General features: G+C 40.8%; 2 protein-coding genes across 2 annotated transcripts in view; one reads left to right on the top strand and one right to left on the bottom strand.

Annotated features, from left to right (window-relative positions):
• LOC124110815 overlaps positions 1-8942 on the bottom strand; it is a 29277-nt gene extending 20335 nt beyond the window's left edge. Inside the window, exons 1-2 of the mRNA XM_046470238.2 lie at positions 8739-8942; positions 5298-5375 (exon numbers count right to left, since the gene is read on the bottom strand). The gene's annotated coding sequence lies outside the window, so the exon portion shown is untranslated. The remainder of the gene's footprint in view (positions 1-5297; positions 5376-8738) is intronic.
• Positions 8943-10724: 1782 nt separating this feature from the next.
• Positions 10725-27057, top strand: part of LOC124110816 (intraflagellar transport protein 140 homolog) — a 30701-nt gene continuing 14368 nt past the window's right edge. Inside the window, exons 1-18 of the mRNA XM_046470243.2 lie at positions 10725-10853; positions 11982-12131; positions 13008-13229; positions 13420-13550; positions 14088-14236; positions 14803-14978; positions 15480-15568; positions 15865-15971; positions 16605-16744; positions 17205-17408; positions 17888-17966; positions 18216-18307; positions 19675-19802; positions 20601-20876; positions 21293-21461; positions 22044-22175; positions 24504-24730; positions 25022-25199. Of these exons, the coding sequence (XP_046326199.2) occupies positions 11988-12131; positions 13008-13229; positions 13420-13550; positions 14088-14236; positions 14803-14978; positions 15480-15568; positions 15865-15971; positions 16605-16744; positions 17205-17408; positions 17888-17966; positions 18216-18307; positions 19675-19802; positions 20601-20876; positions 21293-21461; positions 22044-22175; positions 24504-24730; positions 25022-25199 (2643 nt within the window). The 5' untranslated portion in view covers positions 10725-10853; positions 11982-11987. The remainder of the gene's footprint in view (positions 10854-11981; positions 12132-13007; positions 13230-13419; positions 13551-14087; positions 14237-14802; positions 14979-15479; positions 15569-15864; positions 15972-16604; positions 16745-17204; positions 17409-17887; positions 17967-18215; positions 18308-19674; positions 19803-20600; positions 20877-21292; positions 21462-22043; positions 22176-24503; positions 24731-25021; positions 25200-27057) is intronic.

Raw genomic sequence — 27057 nt, 5'->3', positions numbered from 1 at the left:
GGTTTATAGTGTCGACTACGATATTTCTTTCCTTTGGACAAGTGTTACAAGATGAAGTGTAAATGTAACGGCAGCATGTACGTATTTCTTGGGATGTGTAATAAGTCAATATTATAAGTTCATATAACCAATGACCATGAATAGCCGTTTCATTTTATTTTATAACTAAAACTGAATATATAACTTTAACAAAATGGATAATATTTTTCGGTAAAATATATGCACACATTTCTGAAATGTCTTGGTCTTGGATTAGTCTTTTATGTCGTTGGATACAGAGAACAGTACTAGTGATATCTAACGATTTGCCAGGTGCGCGTTAGTCACAAACAGTTTACGAATTATTCCTCTCGTTTTGCATTATATAATCAATGGTTTCATTCTTTTTTCAATATTGTGATCACAGGTTAGTAAACAGTTTACTTTACTTCTCCAGGAATTGTAAAATGTATAAAAATAAAACCCATGCCAGGTACCCCGTTGGTTCAAACGTATACGATTATCCTGATAATTCTATACCAATAGAGCTTTCTTTGCATCTTTTATTGTGTAAGCAAAAATAACATAATCATGAACAAATATATGTCCAATATTGAATATAATTTTGGTTGTTTTGAAATGTTCTTTTGGGAATTTCATTACGTAAATTGATGCCAAACAGGTGCGTGTCTTGTCCAATTAAGATACACGATAAACTATCTAATTGTCTACATATTCAAGACATTATCTACTTGGTGAGAGCAGTCATTTTATGTTGTGTCGAAAAAGCGTCAAATTCCGTTCCACACATCAAGATTTTCCATAACATGAACGAAAATTAGGGGAGATATATATTAATCAAAATACCAGTGTCGTCTTTTTCCGACGTTATCAAAGACATAAAACCAGCAATGACGTCAAAAGGAATGGTGTTATTTTGAGGGTATTTCATTACATTTGATGATAAGGCTTGTGCTCCATTAATAATGATGCAACATTAGTCAAATTACACTTACACAATCAGGAGAATGTTGGAATCTAAGGACTAAATTATAGGTTAGATAAGGCCATCCATTTCTCTATTACCTCCTATTTATGAAGTACGACATCATTTCTTATGGGTATATTTTATAACTAAACGTGTACAGTTTCAATATCGATATTTGTGTTGGAATAGTTTGGTTCATCCTGAACAAAACACCACGAAAATATATTGTCCTTACCCACAGCTAACTCTCACCAAGTGACCTGAGTTACAACAAACTAGAGCTAAGCATAGCGGAGTTATGCCCCCTTTTCTCTGTACGCGTGTAACCTCTCTGTCACCTTTTGACGTCATAGAGAAAAATCAGTTTTCGTCATTTACGGCATGCTATTTTTGGAATTGAATGTATGTCGTTATACATACGCAAATAACTCCATTTGATGCGTAGTTATGTCGTTCAGATATTAGGCAGTATTTTGTTCGCTCACAGTTTCCGTAAAGCTTCTTAAGAAAAATATTTGTCGCACAGTACTTTTATCGGTGTACGATAAAAAGCCGAGAAATTTACTGTTTTTCAACGCAGAATAAATTCTCGGACAACACTTAGGAGTGTCAGTTTTTAAAACCGGTTTGATATTTACAGTTAAATTTACACCATCAAATGGGAAATTTAATATTCTCCACCTCTGCGTAATTTTATAGCCAGAGGTAGATCGAGTGCCGCGTGAGCGCAATTCTCGCACAACCTTCACTTTTCCGATCTTAGGAAAATGTGCGTCAGAAAAAATACTCGGCATCCAGAGGGTTAACGTTGCCCTGAGCACTATTCCAGTCACGTGTCAGCTTGACGTTGACTGGGAGCCCAGCGTGACGTCCCAGTTGTTGACGTTCGTCTCTTGGTGAAGCCATAGAGCAAGGGTCCATGCTGATAGACCAAGGGTCGTGATCGGTACTGGTGCCAAGGTTGAGGGACAATCTCAGCACAGCGAGATGCAGTCTTTGATCAATTTTGTTGAGAATTACAGTTTTCGTAGATAGATTTATTTAATTGTCCAAATGAAAGTTCTGAAAACACACGCTCCGTAATCGACTTCCAAAACAAACCTGTTTGGGACATAAAGCTACCGGCGCAGCGTGGACAACTTTTTTCATTGGCTGATATTTTTGCCGCGTTTACCTTGTGATTCTTATCCGTTATACATATACTGTTTCTGCATTTTCTGTTAATCCTACAAACATATCAACATTGCACACATTGTCGAATGTGTGAAACGGCCTTTACTCCTGACATTGTCTATAATTAAAATAACAATCAACAATCGTTAACTAGTGTTTTATTTCTGCCATCATTCTTGGGTATAAAACACCAATGCAATAGCCGTAGGCGCTATTCCACACAACCAATGCCTGTCAGGGATTAATGCCCTGAAAATACAACTGAAGGCAGCTGCGATGTTGTTAGTACATGTACTTGTCACTTAGATGGCCACGGCAATCAAGTGGGTGAGTATTAAATAATCCGCGGAGGCTGAAGCAGGCAGACTGGGCATCGGCCCTATCGTATTGATTGTTATAACAGCGCAGCGCGTCAAACGCCGGGAACCCGATTAACCCCAATAAGCGGAATCCCAACCTGCAGTGACCATTTTGTTTGTTTGGGGGACGATTTCGCCTGTCGTTTTTTATCGTCAGCTTAACGCAATATCCCTTTTTCAAATCCAATTTTGGTCAAACATTTGTGATTAAGTGTGCCCTAAAGTATACAAATCTGCAAAGTTGCTATATTGACTTTACTTGCCCTTAAGAGGAGCAGGGATGGCCCTGGGGTCTGGGGCCTAGTGCTACACAACTCGTTGTATATTGTTGCGTCCCTTGTCCGCGCCAGGAACCACTGATTCATGGTTCCGATTATGGTCCTTGTTTTGTCAGCACCTACCCCGTGGGAGGTGCGACATTTAGTTTTCCCTGACACACTGAGCCCTGGTGCAAGTCAAAAATATACACAGTAAAAATAGTGTTGCACCCCCACATTAATACGTTTGATACATCACAACATTTAAAACGCCCGACTCTGGTTTTAATGGTAGGTATTCCTTGGGGATCTGATGTTAAATGTGTAATGTTTTCGGAGGGAAGATGATCACCAAAACGTAGCAATCAGCACGTGAATTGCATGGTGCATGACATTTGCAGATTGCAGTATCTTCTTAAGCTCAACATCGCCTATAAAAGATGTTCTCTGACAGCCCAGTTTATTGTAACCCACAATGCCGGGTAGACGATTGTCAGAAGCAGTCAAGTGGCAGATTATTGGCCTTCATGGAGCAGGTCTTTCGTTCAAGGAGATTGGCAGAAGAACCGGACATCACTACTCAACAATAAGCCGTTTGGTCAGAAAACACGCACAAACTAATGATGTAAGGAATCGCAGACCCTCTGGCAGACCACGTAAGACCACAGTTAGAGATGACAGAGCGTTGTTGAGGGTGGTAAGGCGTCATCCATTTGCTACAAGCACAACCTTGAAACGTCTTTGGCTTCCTCGTCAACAGTTCAGTACCCAGACCGTGAGAAATCGTCTTAAAGCTGCAGGGTTGAAGTCCAGAAGGGTTATCAAGCGACCTAAACTCACAGACAACCACAAACGACTACGTCTAGCCTGGTGTAGACTGAGACAGAACTGGAACTTGAGGTCCTGGAGAAGAGTCCACTGGTCGGACGAAAGCAGGTTCCTTCTGCATGTTGTGGATGGCAGAGTGAGAGTATGGAGGCGTCCTGGAACAGCTTATACTGCCAGAAACATCATGCCAACTGTACCATATGGAGGTGGATCTGTTATGGTCTGGGGATGCTTCTCATTTGATTGTAAGCTTGATTTAGTGACCATACGAGGCAACTTGACAGGGGAGCGCTACATCCAAGAGGTGCTGAATCCAGTTGTGGTGCCCCATTTTGACAATCATCCACTGGCCACCAGACCGATATTCATGGATGACAATGCCAGACCACATCGTTCACGAGCTGTGACCCAGGTTATCCACAACAATGCTCTGACGCAGATTCCATGGCCAGCAATGAGTCCAGATCTGAATCCTCTGGAACATGTATGGGACATTTTGGGACGCCTGATTTATCGTCGGGACCCTCCTCCACAGAACTTGCGTGAATTGGAAGCAGCATTACACGAGGAGTGGCAGCAGCTGCCCACGGAGCGATTTCAACGTCTGGTGAGGAGTATGAGACGAAGACTTCAAGCTGTGATCCAAGTGCTTGGTGGAAGTTCTCGATATTGACTTACTGTGTTCGTCAAATATCCATATGACATTCTTACCCTATTGGATGAATTTGGTCACTAAAAATTATTGAGATGTCACCATACTTAATGCGTCTTCGTTGTTCGTTCATTTTTCGTAAAAGTTCAGCATGAGATTATTACATGCCATAAGGTTTGTTGGTTTGTTGGTATACACGACATCCTGGTTATAATATTAATTCGGTTATCTTTACACCCTTTCAAAACACCCCTCCATGAAAAAGTATAGGGGGTGCAACACTTTTTTTACTGTGTATAGTTCATAGCAGTGTTAAACCCATCTCACTCCACTCAAAGTGTTATGACGTGTAACATATACATTCACTTACGACTACCATAATAGAAAAATTACAGGCTATAACATTAAGGGCAGTGCTAACGGAACATAGACACACATTCTGAGACACACTTAGCCATCTTCAGACATATTACGTGTCTCATAAAACATAGATTGGGATACACCCCTGGTGGATTACCGTGTCCCTACTTCAGTCAGAACAAACAAACAAACAACGATCACTTTGCATAGTTTGCCCCGTGGGGATTCCGGGTTAAGAGTGAGTGAGTGAGTATGGTTTTACGCCGCTTTTAGCAATATTCCAGCAATATCACGGCGGGGAACACCAGAAATGGGCTTCACACATTGTACCCATGTCGGGAATCGAACCCGGGTCTTCGGCGTGACGAGCGAACGCTTAAACCACTAGGCTACCCGACCGCCCTCCGGGTTAAGAAAAGGCCCTAAACAACCTATGTTGATTGTAAGAGCGACTACTGGATCGGGGGGGGGGGGGGGGGGGGTCAGGCTCAGTGACTTGGTTGATAGCATACCTCCAACCCCGATCGTGTGGATTGTTATCTCTCAATATCGATCACTCGATTGTCTGGTCTTGACTCGTTTATTTACAAAAAATCTGATCGGCATCACGCCTGTATCCATAGTTGTACCCCATGCAAGTATACAAATAACCGAAAGCCAAAAACTTCCTCCGTAACAACACTGTAATGACACTCTCTTACCTTGTACATAACTGTGTTTAAGTGTCCATATGTTCAGTCAGTCCTTTTCCACGTGGACAGGATCTCCTGCGACACACTCTGCTGGCGTTAAGTACAAATACAAACATTAAAGGATTTAACCAAGCTGATGACATATGAACCAAGGGCAGACTACTCGGGTGGGGCGGGGTGGTTACCACGCCTCATGTGCATGTTTACCTGCAGTGTTTCTGCAAGAACATACCGTCGAATCTGGACCAGACAAACCAGTCGTTAACAGCCGGAGCAGCGATCCAAGCAATCGTTGTACGATGATATAAACAACGTGGTCTTGCACTCTAAACAAACCTGCGTTAGTGGACTCTGGTGACTTGCGTGAGATTCCTTGGACCCTTCCATGCTGCCGAGTGCCCACTAAGATCAGTCTCTATTTCTATACAAATACATTATGTTATACACGCTATCATCTAGAGAGATGTGACTTTTCTCTATACAAATACATTATGCTATACACGCTATCATCTAGAGAGATGTGACTTTTTTCTATACGAATATATTATGTTATACACGCTATCATCAAGAGGGATGTGACTTTTCTCTATGCGAATATATTATGCTATACACGCTATCATCTAGAGAGATGTGACTTTTCTCTATACGAATACATTATGCTATACACGCTATCATCTAGAGAGATGTGACTTTTTTCTATACGAATATATTATGTTATACACGCTATCATCTAGAGGGATGTGACTTTTCTCTATACGAATATATTATGTTATACACGCTATCATCTAGAGATGTGACTTTTCTCTATACGAATACATTATGCTATACACGCTATCATCTAGAGAGATGTGACTTTTTTCTATACGAATATATTAAGTTATACACGCTATCATCAAGAGGGATGTGACTTTTCTCTATACGAATATATTATGCTATACACGCTATCATCTAGAGAGATGTGACTTTTCTCTATACGAATACATTATGCTATACACGCTATCATCTAGAGAGATGTGACTTTTTTCTATACGAATATATTATGTTATACACGCTATCATCAAGAGGGATGTGACTTTTCTCTATACGAATATATTATGTTATACACGCTATCATCTCGAGAGATGTGACTTTTCTCTATACGAATATATTATGCTATACACGCTATCATCAAGAGGGATGTGACTTTTCTCTATACGAATATATTATGCTATACACGCTATCATCAAGAGGGATGTGACTTTTCTCTATAAGAATATATTATGCTATACACGCTATCATCTAGAGAGATATGACCTTTCTCTATACGAATATATTATGCTATACACGCTATCATCTAGAGAGATGTGACTTTTCTCTATACGAATACATTATGCTATACACGCTATCATCTAGAGAGATGTGACTTTTTTCTATACGAATATATTATGCTGTACACGCTATCATCTAGAGAGATGTGACTTTTCTCTATACGAATATATTATGCTATACACGCTATCATCAAGAGGGATGTGACTTTTCTCTATACGAATATATTATGCTATACACGCTATCATCTAGAGGGGTGTGACTTTTCTCTATACGAATACATTATGCTATACACGCTATCATCTAGAGAGGTGTGACTTTTCTCTATACGAATATATTATGCTATACACGCTATCATCAAGAGGGATGTGACTTTTCTCTATACGAATATATTATACTATACACGCTATCATCTCGAGAGATGTGACTTTTCTCTATACGAATATATTATGCTATACACGCTATCATCAAGAGGGATGTGACTTTTCTCTATACGAATATATTATGCTATACACGCTATCATCTAGAGGGATGTGACTTTTCTCTATACGAATACATTATGCTATACACGCTATTATCTAGAGAGGTGTGACTTTTCTCTATACGAATATATTATGCTATACACGCTATCATCTAGAGGGATGTGACTTTTCTCTATAAGAATATATTATGCTGTACACGCTATCATCTAGAGGGGTGTGACTTTTCTCTATAAGAATATATTTTACTGTACACGCTATCATCTAGAGGGGTGTGACTTTTCTCTATAAGAATATATTTTGCTGTACACGCTATCATCTAGAGGGGTGTGACTTTTCTCTATAAGAATATATTTTGCTGTACACGCTATCATCTAGAGGGGTGTGACTTTTCTCTATAAGAATATATTATGCTGTACACGCTATCATCTAGAGGGATGTGACTTTTCTCTATACGAATATATTTTGCTGTACACGCTATCATCTAGAGGGGTGTGACTTTTCTCTATAAGAATATATTATGCTATACACGCTAACAGTGAGGTCATCCAATCCTCTTTTTAACCCCCATACCCTTACAACTTTTTTACGCAAAAAACTTGTATTAGTCCGAACTAGTACGAGCAACCACAAACACGCCGCTATATAATATAAGTGCAATAATCTTGAACGCGACGTTCAACCCCGATTCACCTCACCTGAGTGAATGAGTGTTTTAGTTTCCGCGTTTTAGTTTAGTTTCCCATGCATGAGCAGTAATTTATAGCGTCTCAGCTTAATGTGGAATGAAATACCAGCGTGACGCAGGTCGGTTACGATTACCACTTAGCTGAAACAGGGGATCATAGTTCTATAAACAGGGATAATGTTGAGTTCGAACAGACGAACACCGGATAAGCGAGACTAAGGGCGACAACTCTGCACGACTAATTACACCGACTTAAACCACTAAAATGTGCTATCAGTGCTCACTTAAAAAGGAATTATACAAATTAAAATAAAATATGAAATAAACTGATCATAGACCAGGTGCATTAGAGAGTGCATATATGCAGGGTATGAAACTCCAAAAAATTTCAGCCAGACCACAGGACTGGCTAGCTGAAATACTTGCCAGCCCTGACCAAAACCTGCCTGCCCACTAAAATCATATGTTTCTCAGGATAATTTAATTAAAACTTTAAATCGAATTCATTGAACATGAAGTAATGCAAGAAAAGAAATAGCAAACACTTTTTAGGTTAGATTTGTATTTAATATCCTAGAATACATCATGTAAATAATGCTTATCATCCGGAAATATTTAGAATATTTTTACATATGAAATATAACCCGACCGTCGGGCAGGGGGATTTGAAAATCTGGCAGCCCGAGTTGAAATCAACCAGTCTCGGACGGTCGGGCAGGCAGGTATTTCGAACACTGAATATATGTGTACATCACATCCCGGTACATATGTTCTGCCCCAGCGACATCAGAAATATTAAATTGGGTCAGGTTGACATCCTGTTACGAAGTTCACGGACGTTGCACACATTTCCGAGTTGTATCACTACAAACAGTAGCTATTACACTGACCGTTCATCTGTGACCAACATGCCCGGATATTCATATTCTACAACTAAACACTGAGGCACGAGGGTATAATATAGGATAAAACACCCACCTTTGGTCGGAGACAGGGGTAAAGGCATATGCACGTTCTGTGTTACTGATAGTCTCGATAACATGTACCACCTGTTTGAAATGTTCGTTGTATCCCCTTAAATTAGTTGTATTAAGCATTGGGTTCCCCCACAGAACGACTCCTGTACATGACACGTGGACTCTATATTCAGACGCGGAGCTAGTGTTAGTTCCTGGTTGGGCGTCATTGAAACAGACACGTTCAGTTAGACTGGAGCAGTCCCCATTTCATTATTATAACATGTAAACAAACAAATTGGAACAAAACATTGAAATAGTGACAAATAGAATCACTGATGCGAGAAAATTGAATTGTTTTGTTATGTAACTATAGTCATATGAGAGAGAAGTATCGTATCGGAGTAAAAGATCTGATTTTCTAATGAGATTGTGCTTCGAATTAAAAAAGATTCCTACCATGCACAACTGAAACGCATTGGAATCGAACCCGGGTCTTGGGCATGACGCTTTACCAACTGAGCTACCCCACCGCCCCTTAGAAGTATTAACATACGCAGTTGATAATTGTCTGTCTGTGTAGGCAGACTCTTAAATCTCCCCCTGCTTCAATATACAATAGATTGCGTATTCGGCGTATTTGCAGCATATAGGAGTCAGTGAGTATTTTGTTACGCCGCTTTTAGCAATATTCCAGCAACATCACGGCGGGGGACACCAGAAAGGGGCTTCACACGTTGTACCCATGTCGGGAATCGAACCCGGGTCTTCGGCGTGACAAGCGAACGCTTTAACCAATAGGCTACCTGACCGCCCCTCAGCATATAGGAACACATCGTATCCCCGTCCAAATGCCTAAATAATCAATGCAAACAAAAAACACCGGGAAGAAAAAACAAACACGTCAGATATAATAACAATTTAATCGATAGATACATATAGACAATTAAATAATCTGGAAGCAAACTAATCAATAACAACTAATTACTCATGAATCCACCACCCCCTACTCAAACAGTAAAATCATAAATTTATCATAATCACCAAAGCTTTTAGGGATAGCACCACTGGACAAGAAAGATATTTTTATTTAGAGTACTTGTTATACGTACAGTTAGTTCACGTGTTTAATACGCATACGGTCTGTATATAGTTATGGTACAGTCAATGTCTATTTGTAAAACGGCAGTAGTGTCCATAAAATACGTATGGCGACTGAATCAGATAATTTATTTTATAAAAAACGTAACTGAAATTTGATTTTTTTTTAAATAAATGGACTGAATTTAGACATTGACTGTATATGACATACGAATATATTCGACTACCTGATAAACATTAATCTGACCAGTTGCGATTGAACATAGAAATAGTAACGTACTACATATTTCATGTAAAGAATGAGAATGATATCTTAGTATCAATTCTTGGCTTCGAACAAATTTTATCTCGGTTGCTTTGGATTCCGTGCTGTAAATAAACAGGCTTAAAGCCGACATGACCGAGACTCTGTCTTCCAAGGTGCACAATTTTAGACCCTAATGAGACCGCGCATTCTAGTCACAAGAACAGTTACAAGGTAGCTTGGGAGGAGTAATCTCCCTTTGAGATTAACTTAACACTGTCTTAAAAAGATAAAAAGAAATGCACGTATTTTTTCATTACTCCCACAAGTCACATTTATTAATATGAAACGGTGCATGAGAAGAAATGCGATGTCCGGTGTTCGAAGAATGAAAGACATCATTAATAGTATCAGAATGTATTGTACTATTTTCTCAAAAACTGTTTAATTATTAGTAGTTCTTTCAGGTATTCGCATATTACATGATATTAAAAGTCAGTTTATAGTACTAACTGTGAATTTATTATGTATTTGAAATATGTTCGTAGTATTTGAGCTTCACATTTATGCACCTTTATTTGTAATTATCATATCATAGAATTTGTATTTTGCATATATAACATATGTCATTGGGTATATACTATTGACGTCTCATCCGGGCCCTGCATACTTTCAACATGTCGGCGGCCGAGGTGCTGTGACTGATGTGGATGGCATCATAGTAACCACGGTAACCTAAAAGAGTAGATGAAATCAAAACACAGCAAGCGTTTTGGATGAACAGGATCACATGTAAGATTATATGTCAACTTCTCGATCATGTACATGTATTTGATGTGACTATGTCGGCATCGTTTTGCGTCGTTGTGAATGTCAACAACTCATGGTGGAACTTCAAGTTACGCTCAACGTCTCCTAAGTTGCTCATAATCCCATGAGACAGGGATACATGCATCTGTTTTATTTATCGCAAGCATTTTACAAAGGTGAATTCAGTTCATTTCGTTTCACCAAAGGTCTATTCTGTACCATGTTTAACTTGTATTGTATACTCTAAGATTGGAATAGATCAAATTAATTTTCTGTCGTGTGTCCGGATTCTTCATTAGCAGATCATTATGTATTTATTTTCTAGTAAAGACAATATGGAGTCAATAACCAAACGTGAAGTACTGTGTGAATGATGAGCACTAGTTCTTGTCAATGTCAGTCCCAAAATAAGAATGTCTACTCAGTCCAATTACTTATCATTCCTATGGTGATTTCCAGGTTAATTCTATCCTCTGTAACCTGTGCTTATTGTAAGACTGTGAGGTCACTAAATGATTTGTGCAGTCAGCTTGTGACTTGGTTGATTGCCATGATTGCGTGTCATTATACCTCAATGGCATGGGACAGTGGTTAAAATACAATGTATTCTAAAGAATGATTACTTTGTTCAAAACTTTGTCTTTTTCAAGTATGTGTCACTATGACGGCCGCTATATTGCCAACACAATTTCTAAATTTTGACTCGCTTTAAAAGTACAGGAATGTGTTTGATGCCATATCCATTGTGTTTATGTATCCTTTGGGCATTTTGAAAGGATATATAAACAAAATATCCTTGATACGATTTGGAACCCTGAGTACTACCTCAATATCAATTATGCTTGTCACACAATCTATGTCATATCTGTTTTATTTGACACCAGTAATGTTTTGATAAAATATCAAAAACAAGGTGAAGCATGTTTATGTGTGGAATGTTTCATGTCTGTTAGCAACATTAGAACATGTGAAGGCCCAAGTGATAACCATGTAAACAAGGGGGATGAAATATTTATTTCTTACTCATACTAGTTCAGCGGTAAGGTTAAGTTCTGTCGTTCATGATTTTACTCATGTATTATTTTCATTATATTAATGATTGTTTTGTAGTGAGACATGGCTGTCTACTTTGATCACCGCTTGGAGACGGACCAGGCTGGCATCAGTACAGATCTAAAATGGTTCAGTGGGAGTCCACTGCTAGCAGTTACATCCTACAGTGATGATAATGGAGGTGCTGTCACATTTTACACAGAGGAGGTAATATTAATCATCACACATTCATATTTATATAGCTCCATTTAGAATATTTGCTTCATTCATAACCGTGATAACTAGAATGTTAGGGTTTTTTAACAATGATTACAGCATCATTCATTTGTCATGATGATAATTAGCATGGTTAGTATTTTACCTTCATCAAGGTATGTCAGCTTTATTCTGTTGGTGTGGATGGAAGTCAGAAGTGACACTATTATGAGGTTGATTTATTGAAGAGGTATGCTGCTAACAGTCCAAGGGCAATAAATTGGGAAAGTGGGGGATTTTAATCCCAAATCAGTTATCTTCGTAGTTGACACGTCTACGGGCTAAGTGATGTAGGGCTGGGACGGGTACTCAGGTTGGCTGGGTACTGAGTAGGAACCGGGTACCCACAGGACTACCCGGACCCGTGGTTAGTTACATGATATATTGTTTCATGACAAAAATTCACTATATAACTACATGGTTACACAACAATTTTAAATCTCTAATGTTCACATTTCTTTATGACTGAACACATTCCTATCTCTTGACACCAACAGCAGGTACCCAGGTAGGGTCAGGTAATAGGGTGTGGGTACCCGGGTAGTAAATTTGGACTCGTCCCAGCCCTAAAGTGATGCACATAAAATATTACATTAGTGGGTAATCGTTGTAGGCGTTGCGTTAAGAACATCAAGCATATGTGAATGTCATAGAGAGAAATTTACCACCGTGGTTTATGACCAGTTAAAAGGGTTGACTTCAACTCTCATTATTGATCATGTGTTCATTTAATTTTTTTTACACTATAACATAAGATATTAACATTTCATATGTGCAGATGTGATATGTCTATGTGACACGTTTAAAATGTTCAACTTTCCATTTCAGGGAGAAAAGTTGCCCAATACACATCTCCAGAAGAACTGCCATGTGACGTCAGTGTCATGGCATCCAAACAAGAAGATAGTGGCAGTGGGATGGGAGACAGGAGAACTCCTCATCTGGAATGAACAGGAGCATAGTCTCCATGAAGCCATACAGATGCATAAATCAGCCATCAGTGTCTTGCACTGGAGTTCTAATGGCACCAGGATTGCATCAGGAGATAAGGTGGCCATAATTATTATGATACTAACTCTCTTTTGATATAACTTGTCATGAAGTCTTTTAGTAATATGTGAGAATACATTTCCCTAGCTTTATTTAGAATTTTATAAGCTTGGTTTACCAACTACATTTAATCTAGCACCAAAGTACATGAATTGTGACATTTTAAGCATGTGAAGTATTTCTGTTCCAGTCTGGAATCCTTATTGTATGGAAAGTAGATACTAAAGGACGCCTGAACCCCAACCCTCTCTGTCAGCATCACATCCAGGAGCCACTCACACACATCCTAGCTAGACCGGCTCCACCCCCAGATCCAGCCTCGTGAGTTGATTACTTTATTATATACGCAGTAGGATGCCTCCATGGTATCAGATTGCATTAGGATCGATCACAGCCCACTGATTTGAAAATATTAATGACTGATAACTGTAATAAACATGATAAAGTCATCTGAAATGTGAAGGTAATACCTTGCAGATCCATTTGTGTTCTTCCTCGTACAAATCAGTTCTTAATCCTGTTGGGGTTAGAGCTGAACTCAAAAGCTTTACTGGCCCGAGAAAAGATGAAGAGCCTTGTAATGTTAAACAATGGGGAAATTTGGAAAATTTGTACTAACCTGCAGGATTGTACCAGCCTGGGCTAGTGTTAAATTCGACCCCTGCATGTTAATGTTTGTTTTATAATGATGTACGTTTGGAAATTGATCTGCTTCAGTTCATACTGTCCTATTTTTGAGGAAGGAAGCGATATTGTTTCTTCTAACATCTTGCCTCCTTATACAACTGAAGAGAAGTGGGTGAATATTGTGTGAAACCTTGTTATGATGACTCACATTTGAACTTTTTTTGTTTTCAGAGACATTGCAAGTTTGGCCCGAGCAGCTGTGAGTGGGGACGAGAGTGCCTTGGACATGTTTAATTGGAAACGAGGGAAGAATAATTCCAAGACAACCAATAGCTTTGGCCAATCTGAATCACTGTCTTTCTTTGTTGGTGGTGCCAGTGGTGAGTCCAGTCTACCTGTCAAACTTTTATTATTGGATGGATCTATTTTTATGTTTCATGATGTGCATATATATGTTCTTAATTCCCAGCTTAGAATTCAGCTTAGTTCCCTTTGGTATACCATATATACATTGTCTAGACTGTTGAATGTAAAGCATGTAAGGATAAAAAAATAATAATCTTGACTCAAGACTCATAAAGTCTGCCGCATGATTTGTTTTTATTTCCATTTAAAAAAAATAAAAATCTTTTAATATTCCGCATCTCGAACACACAACCCGGCTGTTAATGCTACAATACTTAAGAGTGACATGATTTACCTGAAATTATTGTAAACCAAATTTGGTTACATACTTGCTTGAACAACCAAAAATTAAAAAAAACACCAGCTGTGCAATAATTTCAAAAGCCATTGATATACTTGATAACGTTACTTTATGTTAAACTAACAATGAATGAATGCAACTGTTTTCTTGACCTAAAGTAAACATCGTGATGTTTTAAGATGCTTGTGCACATACTGCATCATCTAACTCCAATGTTGTGACTATGGTATGTTCATGCAGGTGGAGTTTACTATGTGAATGAGAATGGACAATGCATACAGTGTTTCACGGTTGACTCGTCAGTACGGAAAATGCTGTATTATGATGACAAGAACATCCTCATAACAATCACAGACAACATGATGCTTACACAACATGCTGTACTTCTCGAGGGAGACACCAAGGAAATGATCAAGGTAAAACATCGTCTCTTCGTGTTGCGAGTGAGTGAGTTAAGATTTAACGTCACATCGGCAGTATTTCAGTCATATCGTGACGAGTAGTACATTAATGATACATATATTTATACAATACAAAAAGCTGTCAACGATGGACATTTCAATAACTAGAATATCACAGTCTATTTAAAACTAGTTGAGAATATATAAAAGTCTTAATTATTAGTGAACAATACAATATAAAAATGGGCTAGAGATTGTCAGTCACTAAAGGGAGATCACCATACCAGGGACCATGGGGACTTACAGTGCCTTTGCTTCCTGCATGGACCCCGGCAGGATTTATATCGTGTTGCATTCTTTGCTACTATTACCGTTATTATTCCAGAGACTTAAGCATGTCCAAGACGTCTTGTACATGGACTTTCTGCACGGAATCCAAAGAATTGCACAGACATGATAACACGGAAATGTTTGAAAAATGATTTGTTAACTTATGAGCTGATTTGCATATTTCAGGTGAAGCTGAGTGGGAGGAATGAGGAGCCCCACATCATTTGGGCAGGGAAAGGTTTGCTGGCGACTGCCACAGGAGAAGTGGCCATCAGGTGAGTGTACCTCAAGGGAACTTTGTCTTGTGATCAGGCTCCAGAAAAATAGGGGAATATCAGTCTATGTTGACCTATGTTGACTTTTTAGACCATTTCCAGTAGATTTTGCCCTTGTTATTTGTGGTGTCATTATGTTAACTTAGAGTGAGTAGAAAATGGCTGGTTTAGACTATTGCCTGAACTGCAAACTGACTAAATTAAGCCAAACTCACTTAGTGACCATACCATTGAGTCATGTTGTATGTGAGTGATGATTCATCATTTTCATATGTTGGTACCACTATTTTGAACAGAATGTGGGATCTGGAGCAGGATGACAACTATGTGTTGAGTTTGGATGGCCACAGCAGCTACGACAGCAATGAGTCCATCATGTGCGTGGCATACTGTGCGGAGAAAGGTAAGAACTGATGGAACTTGTGTGTCAAATGCTGCAATAAAACACTCAAACTAATCAATAATGATTCAGGTTTAACTAACATAATGTGTGGCAAGTGCTGAAGTGAAAGATTCTAGAGGAATTACTTCTGATTTAAGTTGAATGAATATTCTCTATATGTATTCCTTTGATGCCATATTGTGTGTGTGTGTGTGTGTGTGTGTGTGTGTGTGTGTGTGTGTGTGTGTGTGTGTGTGTGTGTGTGTGTGTGTGTGTGTGTGTGTGTGAGTGAGTGAGTGAGTGAGTGAGTGAGTGAGTGAGTGAGTGAGTGAGTGAGTGAGTGTTTGCTTGTTTGTCGTTTAACAATGCACTTAGCAATGTTCCAGCTCTATTCTATGACGGCAGTCTGTAAATAATTGAGTCTTGGTCAGACAATCCAATGATTGATATCGCAAGCATCGATTTACACAATTGGGATAAGATGGCATACATCAACCAAGTCAGCGTGCCTGACCACCAGACCCTGTTAGTCGCCTCGCATAGTTGTCTCTTATGACAAGCATGGGTTGCTGAAGACCTATTCTTACCCTGATATTCACGGTTTGTGTGGGAGTGAGTGAGCTTGGATTAACACCACTTCGTTGTCTTGTATAGGCATGTTGGCTGGAGGCACTAACATGGGGAATGTGGCGTTGTGGAAGTTTCATCCAACCAACAATCGTAAGATCGAGGGAGAGGACAAGTGGAAGCTGCAGGCGCCGGCAACTGTGGAGGGGCCAGTCAGACAAATACAGGTACAGGGAGGGTAGAAACACACTCTACCTTTCCCACAATGCAGTGATAGCATGCTTTAGAATGGAAATGAGAAAGGTGATGTCCAACTCATCGGAACTTCAGTTTTCAAGAACAGATATTGGAATTTGCTTGAAAATTATTTATCCACATTGTAGAGATGTCTACCAAGTGTATATTAAAAATATATACATACAGTACATTATTTTGTAAGACCATTGAGGTATTTATACAAACATTGCACTTATTGCAAAATATTCAGGTAACGTTTTGACAGGTTTGAAGAACAAACAAATCTGAAATGTCTGAGTTTACCATGTTTACAAAACATTCCAAAACCAAGGAATAAAACTAAGTCTTTAGGGTTTCACTCACAATAACAGTAACATTTCCTTGGTGCCTAATTCCCGATGATCATGTGATGGCCGTTGTGCATGTCCTGACATCTTCTCCTCTCTCCAGTGGGGAAGCAACAAGACACTGATGGCCATCAACACCATCGCCAACGTCTTCGTCCTGAGTGAGCAGGTGATGAGCTGCAGCTACCAGGACCAGACAGCGGTAGTTCAGTATGGGCCGAGCTCTCTGTCCATAGAAGTGTTTGCTACTGGAAACCACCATGACCTCAAGACGGACATCCAGGTCAAGGGGGTCTGTACAACTAAGGTGAGGTGTTTTGGGGATTTTAAAGTAATATATATTAGAAAATCAGTTTTTCAATTTTAAAAATATTTGATAGTGAAATCGTTTTGTCAATTTTAAATAAAAAAATTGATAATGAAATCGTTATGCCAATTGTATGAAAAATAGATAAAAATCGCTTTGTTGATGTTAAAGTTTGCCCAAGACTACATTCAACAATACACTGACCATGAACAGACTTCGTTTATCTTGTTGTGTTTTGTCAGACCATTGGGGTATGGATGTTTTTTTCTTCACAGTGGTAATTATGTATATTAAATTAGGGTTTCTATGATTCCAGCAAATATTCCATTTATTGCAGCTTAAGGATAAGGTGACTAAAATATCTGCTGCTTTGCTTCTAATTGTGCTCTGTGGATTAACTGTCTTCGAAAAGATTGAGATGTTTGTTTAGTAGTGTGTTTCAAGGTCTCCTTACAATATTGATAATAATTCTGTTTTAGGATGTCCTTGCTGTGTGGAATGGAAAACGAGTCATCATCTATGAATATTCAGCTGACAAACTAGTCCTGAAGGCTGCAGGTAGAAGTCTTTAAGAACATGTCATCAAACAGATTAAAATGATTACAGTACAATCAAACTTTGAATCGAATGCATGAGATTGAACCATTACATATGTTTGTGTGTGCAATGTTAAAAGTAATGAGTTGATATAGTGTTGTGCATATAATAATCAGTTTAAGTTGCATGTCAGAGTAAATTCTTGGTATCATCTTCGAAGTTCATCTCTGTCCCTTTTCTTCAGATGAAAACGATTCTGTTTGTTCCCAGGTTCATTCACCACTGAAGCACAGCTTGTCTGCCTGTATGAACAAAATGTGTACACCATTGAGGGAAACAAAGTGCAAGTCAGAACATTCCAGGTATCACAAAGATTTCTTACTATACATATAGTAGAATCCATTCTAAATGAGACTTGATGTTATGATGTATAACTTAAAGCATCAATAGGGAGATTAAAACTTAATGAGATGTTTCCATTACACAGTTGTAATAATTGTGCCATGCAAAGTGAGGTTATCTCCCCTGATTGAATCCAGTGGAGGCAAAGTTTTGACTGCATGTCTAACCCCTTGCCGGGTTTGTTTACACTGCCTTCCTCCGTCACCTGTGGAGACATGTAGTAAGCCAGTGAAGTGAGACCATTCCTAACTCCCTGAAGTCACGTGATGGCAACTGTGTGCATGTACCGTGTGAGAACTCTACCATTACTTAAGAAATAGGGGCGGTCGGGTAGCCTAGTGGTCAAAGCTTCACTCGTCATGACGAAGACCTGGGTTCAATTCCCGACATGGGTACATTGTTTGAAGCACATTTCTGGTGTCCCCCGCCATGATAGCGGCGTAAAACCTCACTCACGAACAAACGAAATAAACTACGAGAGTTTATCATACAATCTAACACTGCAGGGAGAATAATCCATGATGGGGTGTAGTGTTTTATTGTGCAAGAGACAATGACCACAGGACGTTTATTTCTTATATGAGATATCCACATTGTGTACATCCTCTCTAAGGATCATGATAAAATATACAAGCATTAAAAATATTTACCTGTATTTTAATAAGGATGACCTCGACCTCGGTAATGTTGGACAGGTGGTTATTTCACACATATTCTCACAATCCTCACGTTGATTACCTGTTGGTTTTCTCCCAATACTGATTGTTGTGTCCTTTTTTGCTTTTCAGTGCAAATGTTAGGCCATTGCTTTTATCTGCATTGTCCACCTTCATATATAGGAAACAACTCACTAGACACTCCCCTCTCAAAAAGACGTTGACTAATATACGAAGTTATCAAGTTAAGAGCACATGTTCGAATCTCCAGATATGACGTCATGATAGAACAATGTTTATCGTGAAATAAATCACACTTTGTTCTTCATTGTTCTTTGCGATTTATCCTTTAGCTATCTAATATATGAAATTAAAACATTGTCATTGTGTAGGGCAGAGAGGCACAAGGCTGTGACACATGTTGCACACAGCACGTGGGAAGCATTGCTGATTGTGCAATGTATGCTTCACACTTACTGGTCTGAGCACTTGCTGGCTTTCCTCCACTAGAAACAGGCTTTTGCTTGATCCGTTGGTTAGAAGCAGCTCTTAGTATTCACAGGTGATGGAGAAACATACTGTTTACAAATCCAGTTTGCTCTAATAAACCTTTCTTTTGCTGTTATTTATCCAGCATGTTTGCTGAACAATGTCTCAACTGTTGTTTCCAGGGAACAATTAAACAGCACATGACATTTTCTGAGGTTGAGGGAAACCCCTGCTGTATCAACATCTGTGGTAACTTCTTGGCTGTGGCCACAGAACATGGAACGCTCCGAGTCTACGACCTCTCTCGCAGGTTGGTCGTGTTGAAAACATGAGAAATATTAAGCACAATATTGTTACAAAGTGTAGTACATACTGCTAGAACAGCATTGTTAGGTACAGGATCTGCCATACCTTGTAACAGAGAAAGAAATATCAACAACATTTACCAGTACACTATGTGTTTTGCTTATGATTAAATCTTGATGAAATTAGGATTGATTCAAGATCATTATGATCATGCCATCTTCCTCTGGCAGGGGAGTTAACTGACTGTAAAGTCCAGTTTCCACCTGGCCATGCCAGGCTGGAATTCAGGGCTCGATTGTAGCGCCACCACTGGTTATCATGAGTTGTCCCTTCTATGACCCTCCCATCAACCAATCAGATTCCACTTCTCATATCACATGCATTTGCTTCAAACAAAATGGCGGCACCCAGTGAAGACGATCTGATCGATAATCAAGATCTATATTGTAACAAAACAGGTCTTACATCACAAAGTGCATCAAATCACGTGAGCACCTTGATTAAGAAGATGAAAAGATTTGGAAAATATCTGTTCATGCTGAGCAGTACACATGCGTTACAAATCCTGCAATTGACAGAAATCAGAAAGGCAGTTGACGAACCGGATGTTGATTTCTTTACGTAATTTTGATTGGACTCGTTAGTCCATCCAAACTATAACTCCATAATTCAAGCCCAGTTCGGCAAGGATGGAAACTGGACTGTTACAGTCAGTTAACTCCCTTGGCCCAGGAAGATGTGATCATGAGTGAGAAATAATACTTGACTTATTGATGATGCTAATATATGTTCTTTACTTCAGGGAAGCGAAGGCCCACAGTAATCCAAAGAACATATCTGATTCTGTCCATGACTTTGGCACCATTCTTTCCGCCCGCTGTAACTGCTCCGGCAACAGAGTGAGTGTGATGGTGAAGCTGCAAAACAACACCTTTGACAGCAAGTTGTACGTCTGGGATGTTGAGACAGACAGTGTGCAGTACTTCAACTTCCAGACGGGCCGGGGGGAGCAGGACGATTATCCCCCTCCTGACGGGGCTGAGGAGGAGAATGAATCCGATACCAATGATGCTGAAAGGTATGTGCACTACACATTGCAGAGGCTTGGAGGACTTATCTAAAGTGCCTTCAGTGCTTACTTGCTCACTCACTGTAATTACAGGACTTCCTTCTGAACAAGTAGAAAGGGGTATGTGTGCCTCAAATGTCTCAGGCAGTCATGATTATGATTCTGTAATGGAGAAATCATGAAAATCTGTTGATTCAGAAGTAGAATCTAATAGCAACCATGCCCCGAATCTACTTCCAGAACCAAAATCCTAGTCCTTATGATACCTTAACTATTGGGCAGTTTGGCAAGGACTAGGACTAGAACCGCTTCCTAACGCTGTAATTTCTCTATAATTTTGCATAATGACATAAATGTCAATGTCTAGAACAGTCAATACATGTATGTGAAATGTATAACTATTAACAACGCATTAATTCCTCTAGGGGTAAGAACCAGGCTGCGAAGGACATCGCAGGCCGACGCCCAACATCTCACTACTGGGATCCCCTTGAGCCCAAGCTGCTGGTGTGTGAGGCTATGGCAGTGGAGCAGGAGAAGAGCAGGGAAATCAAGAGGAAACCATCTCTCACTAAAGCTGTTGATGATGGCCCGGTAAATACTGTGGAACTATGATAGGAAAGGGCCCACTACCACAAAGCCATCTTAGCGCTATGATTGTTGTAATCTGTGTTATAAGTATGGGAGTTGCCATCATCTTAGTGCTAAGATCACTTTGCCATAAATAAGATCTGAAAAACTGTTCAGAGAAACTTAAGGCTTAAGAAATAAAAGAATTGGTTCTCAGGCAATGACTTTTGAAAATATGGTGATGGGCGGGGGCTATTATGTAACCAAATAAAGATGTGTACCTTCCTACATAAACAAGCATACAAACTCCTGCCCACATGACCATAATACAAGATGCACAGTAAAGCAGTGCGCATGTAAAGGGAAGTAACTGCCTGCTATATTGTATTGCATCGTTTTTAATTATTAAGATGTTTACATATTTTTTTTAATGAAAAAAAAAACGGAATGTGCGGCAGACTTTATGATGATGCGGGTGGTGCCTGAGAACCAAGACTTTTATTTTTTGGGGCCTAACTTTACCTATTTTGTACTGATTTCTGTAAGATGTTGGTTGTTTGCAGCTTTACAGCTTGAAGTCTGTATTATGTGTTTGGTGTTTTTCAGGTTGAACTGATGGTGGTGTCTCTCTTCTGCACACAAGAGAATGGTATCCTCATTCAAGACAGCTTCAGCCTTCCCCCACAAGTCACTGCTCTCATGGGAGTGGAAGTTCCCTATCACTATTTCATAAAGAGGGTAGGTCATTTCAAGAAGTGCTTGTAGAATAGAAGAATGAAAATCAATAGATATGGTCCCCACTTTGGATGCTGAGTTAGACGTGGCCCCAGTTGGGATGCTAGGTTAGACATGGCCCCCAGTTGGGATGCTGGGTTAGACATGGCCCCCAGTTGGATGCTGGGTTAGACATGGCCCCCAGTTGGGATGCTGGGTTGGGATGCTGGGTTAGACCTGGCCCCTAGTTGGGATGCTGGGTTAGACATGGCCCCCAGCTGGGATGCTGAGTTAGACATGGCCCCCTGTTGGGATGCTGGGTTAGACATGGCCCCCAGTTGGGATGCTGGGTTAGACATGGCCCCCTGTTGGGATGCTGGGTTAGACATGGCCCCCTGTTGGGATGCTGGGTTACACGTGGCCCCAGTTGGGATGCTAGGTTAGACATGGCCCCCATTTTGGATGCTCGGTTAGACACGGCCCCCAGTTGGGATGCTGGGTTAGACATGGCCCTCAGTTGGGATGCTGGGTTAGACATGGCCCCCAGTTGGGATGCTGGGTTAGACGTGGTCCCCAGTTGGGATGCTGGGTTAGACATGGCCCCCTGTTGGGATGCTGGTTTAGACATGGCCCCCAGTTGGATGCTGGGTTAGACATGGCACCCAGTTGGGATGCTGGGTTAGACGTGGCCCTAGTTGGGATGCTGGGTTGGGATGCTGGGTTAGGCATGGCCCCCAGTTGGGATGCTGGGTTGGGATGCTGGGTTAGACATGGCCCCCAGTTGGATGCTGGGTTAGACATGGCACCCAGTTGGGATGCTGAGTTAGACATGGTCCCAAGTTGGATGCTGGGTTAGAAGTGGCCCCAGTTGGGATGCTGGGTTGGGATGCTGGGTTAGACATGGCCCCCAGCTAGGATGCTGGGTTAGACATGGCCCCCTGTTGGGATGCTGGGTTAGACATGGCCCCCAGCTAGGATGCTTGGTTAGACATGGCCCCCTGTTGGGATGCTGGGTTAGACATGGCCCCCAGTTGGATGCTGAGTTAGACATGGCCCCCAGCTGGGATGCTGGGTTAGACATGGCCCCCTGTTGGGATGCTGGGTTAGACATGGCCCCCTGTTGGGATGCTGGGTTAGACATGGCCCCCAGTTGGGATGCTTGGTTAGACTTGGCCCCCAGTTGGATGCTGGGTTAGACATGGACCCCAGTTGGATGCTGGGTTAGACATGGCCCCCAGTTGGGATGCTGGGTTAGACATGGCCCCCAGTTGGGATGCTGAGTTAGACATGGCCCCCAGTTGGGATGCTTGGTTAGACTTGGCCCCCAGTTGGATGCTGGGTTAGACATGGCCCCCAGTTGGGATGCTGGGTTACACGTGGCCCCCAGTTGGGATGCTTGGTTAGACTTGGCCCCCAGTTTGGATGCTGAGTTAGACTTGGCCCCCAGTTGGGATGCTGGGTTAGACTTGGCCCCCAGTTGGGATGCTGGGTTAGACATGACCCCCAGTTGGGATGCTGAGTTAGACATGGCCCCCAGTTGGGATGCTTGGTTAGACTTGGCCCCCAGTTGGGATGCTGGGTTAGACATGGCCCCCAGTTGGGATGCTGAGTTAGACATGGCCCCCAGTTGGGATGCTTGGTTAGACTTGGCCCCCAGTTGGGATGCTGGGTTAGACTTGGCCCCCAGTTGGGATGCTGAGTTAGACATGGCCCCCAGTTGGGATGCTGGGTTTGACATGGCCCCCAGTTGGGATGCTGGGTTTGACATGGCCCCCAGTTGGGATGCTGGGTTAGACATGGCCCCCAGTTGGGATGCTGGGTTAGACATGGTCCCCAGGAACCTCTGCTTGTTGTACAAAGCACCATGATGGATTTGGTGGTCAGACTCAGTGACTTATAGCATGTCAATGTACCCTGCACGTGGACTCTGCCTCATAATATCAGGGGCGGTGGGGTAGCCTTGTGGTTAAAGCGTTCACTCGTCATGCCGAAGACCTGGGTTCGATTCCCCACATGGGTACAATGTGTGGAGCCTATTTCTGATGCCCCCTGCCATGATAATCCTTGAATATTTCTAAAAGTGGCGTGAAACCATGCTCACTCACTCACTCATAATACCAATCACTGGTTTGTCTGGTCAAGAATCGTTTATTTACAGGCCACCATCTTATAACTGAACTGTTGATGATTGTGGCATCAACATCAAACAAATAAACGGATAGTCATGGTAATGATGCTGTAAGATTATTATTGAAATCAGTGTACAACCTCCTCCCTCGCTCCTCCTTTATTGGCATTCCGGACATCTTTGCATGTCACTCATTCCCTTGCTTACTGACTGTTCTATTTCAGCCGGAGAACACATCGTCCGAGGCTGCCAATCAGCAGGAAGACAATGTGGTCAACTCTGAGACTGGGACAGCAATCTACCCCAAACTGGTGTTCAGGAAAGTTCTGCGTGACTTTGTGGGTCTGGAGAACAGTGATAAAGGCACAAGAGACGCCATGATGAACTTCAGCTACTATCTTACAATAGGCAACATGGACGAGGCGTTCAAAGCTATCAAGCTCATCAAGAGGTATGCTGTGACACACAATCCTTGTCCTGACAGTGCTGTTTGTACTGGAATGTGTTTTGTGGCTTTGGGAGGCAGTACTTTCATATGATAAAGAACATGGGTAGTTCAGGATTTTAAGTCTATTTTTGAATGAGATACAGATGTTTCGAGGTGCTGTCAACTTATTGCATTAGGTATGCTTGTTGTTCTTATCATTTATGAGTAAAGGCTACTTCTTATCTTATTTTTAGATGATGTTAAACCCACCTGACATGATTGCGTATTTATTGATCTGTGTGGTTTGTTTGACAGCGAGTCGGTGTGGGAGAACATGGCCAAGATGTGTGTGAAGAGTCGGCGGCTGGACGTGGCGTACGTGTGTCTGGGCAACATGGGGCATGCTCGGGGAGCCAAGGCACTGCGGGAAGCACACCGAGAAGCTGAGCTGGATGCCAGGGTGGCCACATTAGCCATACAACTAGGATTGTTTGTAAGTACTGGGATGAAACTACACACTCTGGAAGCTATAGATTATTGTCAATACGTTGAATATTTCAACAATTTTTGGAAACTTATCAATAGAGGTTATCACGCGAGTGTGTTTGGGGATGGTAAATATCCTGCATTAGGAATAAACATTGTATTTAGCGAGCCTTGGCGAGCTAAATACATAGTGTTTATTCCTAATACAGGATATTTACCATCCCCAAACACACAAGGGTGATAACCTCTTTATCATATAATGTCATTCTTTAATTCTGCGCTTCAAAATCGCTTTCCCTCTCACAAACATTACCGAAACATTGCAAGTATTCCTGGTATGCGCGCATTAATATTTATTACGTCACAGGGTAAGTGATGTGTCAGTCGGACAGTGACAGTAGCCAATATAGTTCCAACTGAAATCTGTTTCTTATACAATGGCGAAGCAACATATACGCAAAACAATAATTGTTTTTAATTGTCTTTCGCGGCAATCCATCGGTCTGTCCGCTAGAGTAACTGCCCTTTGTCAAAGGGAAGCTACTCTTACCCTAGTCTATGAGACGTCACGGCCATGGTCAGACGTTGTTGACAGTCGGTCTGTCCTGTCATAACGTTAAGAAGTGTAGTCAGATGTACACAGAGCGACAAAACGAGACAAGGTAACAATTCAAACATATTTCAGCCAAATCCAACTATTTCAATTTGTGGAGAAGGTTTCAAGCCGCAGAGGTCTACCAGTCATGGCTACTGATCCTGCTTGGCTAAGTTGCCAAAACTTATAGAATGCCTTAGCTACGTCACAGTTAGACACTGATTTTCAGTATATTAGACTGTTCTTTTGATAATGATAGCAATTATCTCTGTAGTTTATCCAGATTCCCGATGCTTAATTCTGACTCGATTGCCGAGGGCGACGCCATGTTTGTTTATAAACAGTGAAAGTAGTCCCTACTTGACCTTTGATATTTGCATCTCTATCCGCATATGACCCCAACGGATATCTTTTTTATCCTGCCGAGAAACCTACCCATTATATGATAAATATATTTTACTTCTTTTGTTGTTTGTTATTCTACTCATGTTAATCCCTCTGATGAATGATAATTGTCATTTCTGTGAATCCTTCACACACCATATATAATTCCGTACCATGTTCATTATTCAGTCTTACTTGACAACGGTATAAGGATCTATACCAAAATGTCGCTATTACAGTATAATGAAGACGTTTTTGTCAACGGTGTCATCCATCATCTTCTATGAAATGCCTATCAAGCAATTTAAACTTATCAATGTTCACAAATATTTGTTTTTGAGGACTGTGCAAGGTGTATGAGATATGATGTTAATATTCATTGTTGAATGGAAAACTTTTAATATATTTACAGTGACATTAATATTCTAACTAACTGACATGCACAAAGTTTCTCATCACTACTTCACAGGATTGTTCGCCATGTTCGTCCCCTGAATACACACGGGCAATAAACACTATACTAATTACACGTCTGCTTTTAGTCAGGTATTGGAATAAGGCCATGTGTAACTCAAGAAAGTTCTGTGTACCCTACTGTGCATGAAGTTTGTGGAAGCCTACCGTTGCCTGATATTGAAGCAAGGTGTAGAGGCTATGCACATGGTGCATGACACATAGAGCTGATGTTTGTTTGTTGTTTAACGCCCCATTCAGCAATATTCCAGCCACATGACGGCAGTCTGTAAATAATCCAGTCTGGACCAGACAATCCAGCGATTGAGCATTGATCCAGGCAATTGAGATACGATGACATGCATCAACCAAGTCAGCAAGCCTGACCACCTGATCCCGTTAGTCGCCTCTTACGACAAGCATAGTCACCTTT

The sequence above is a fragment of the Haliotis rufescens genome, unplaced genomic scaffold, assembly GCF_023055435.1.
Source record: "Haliotis rufescens isolate VD_foot unplaced genomic scaffold, xgHalRufe1.0.p SCAF_62, whole genome shotgun sequence".
NCBI classification, from domain to species: Eukaryota; Metazoa; Mollusca; class Gastropoda; order Lepetellida; family Haliotidae; genus Haliotis; species Haliotis rufescens.
Note: the sequence above shows the minus strand (reverse complement) of the source record. Positions and strands in the feature narration are given on the sequence as shown.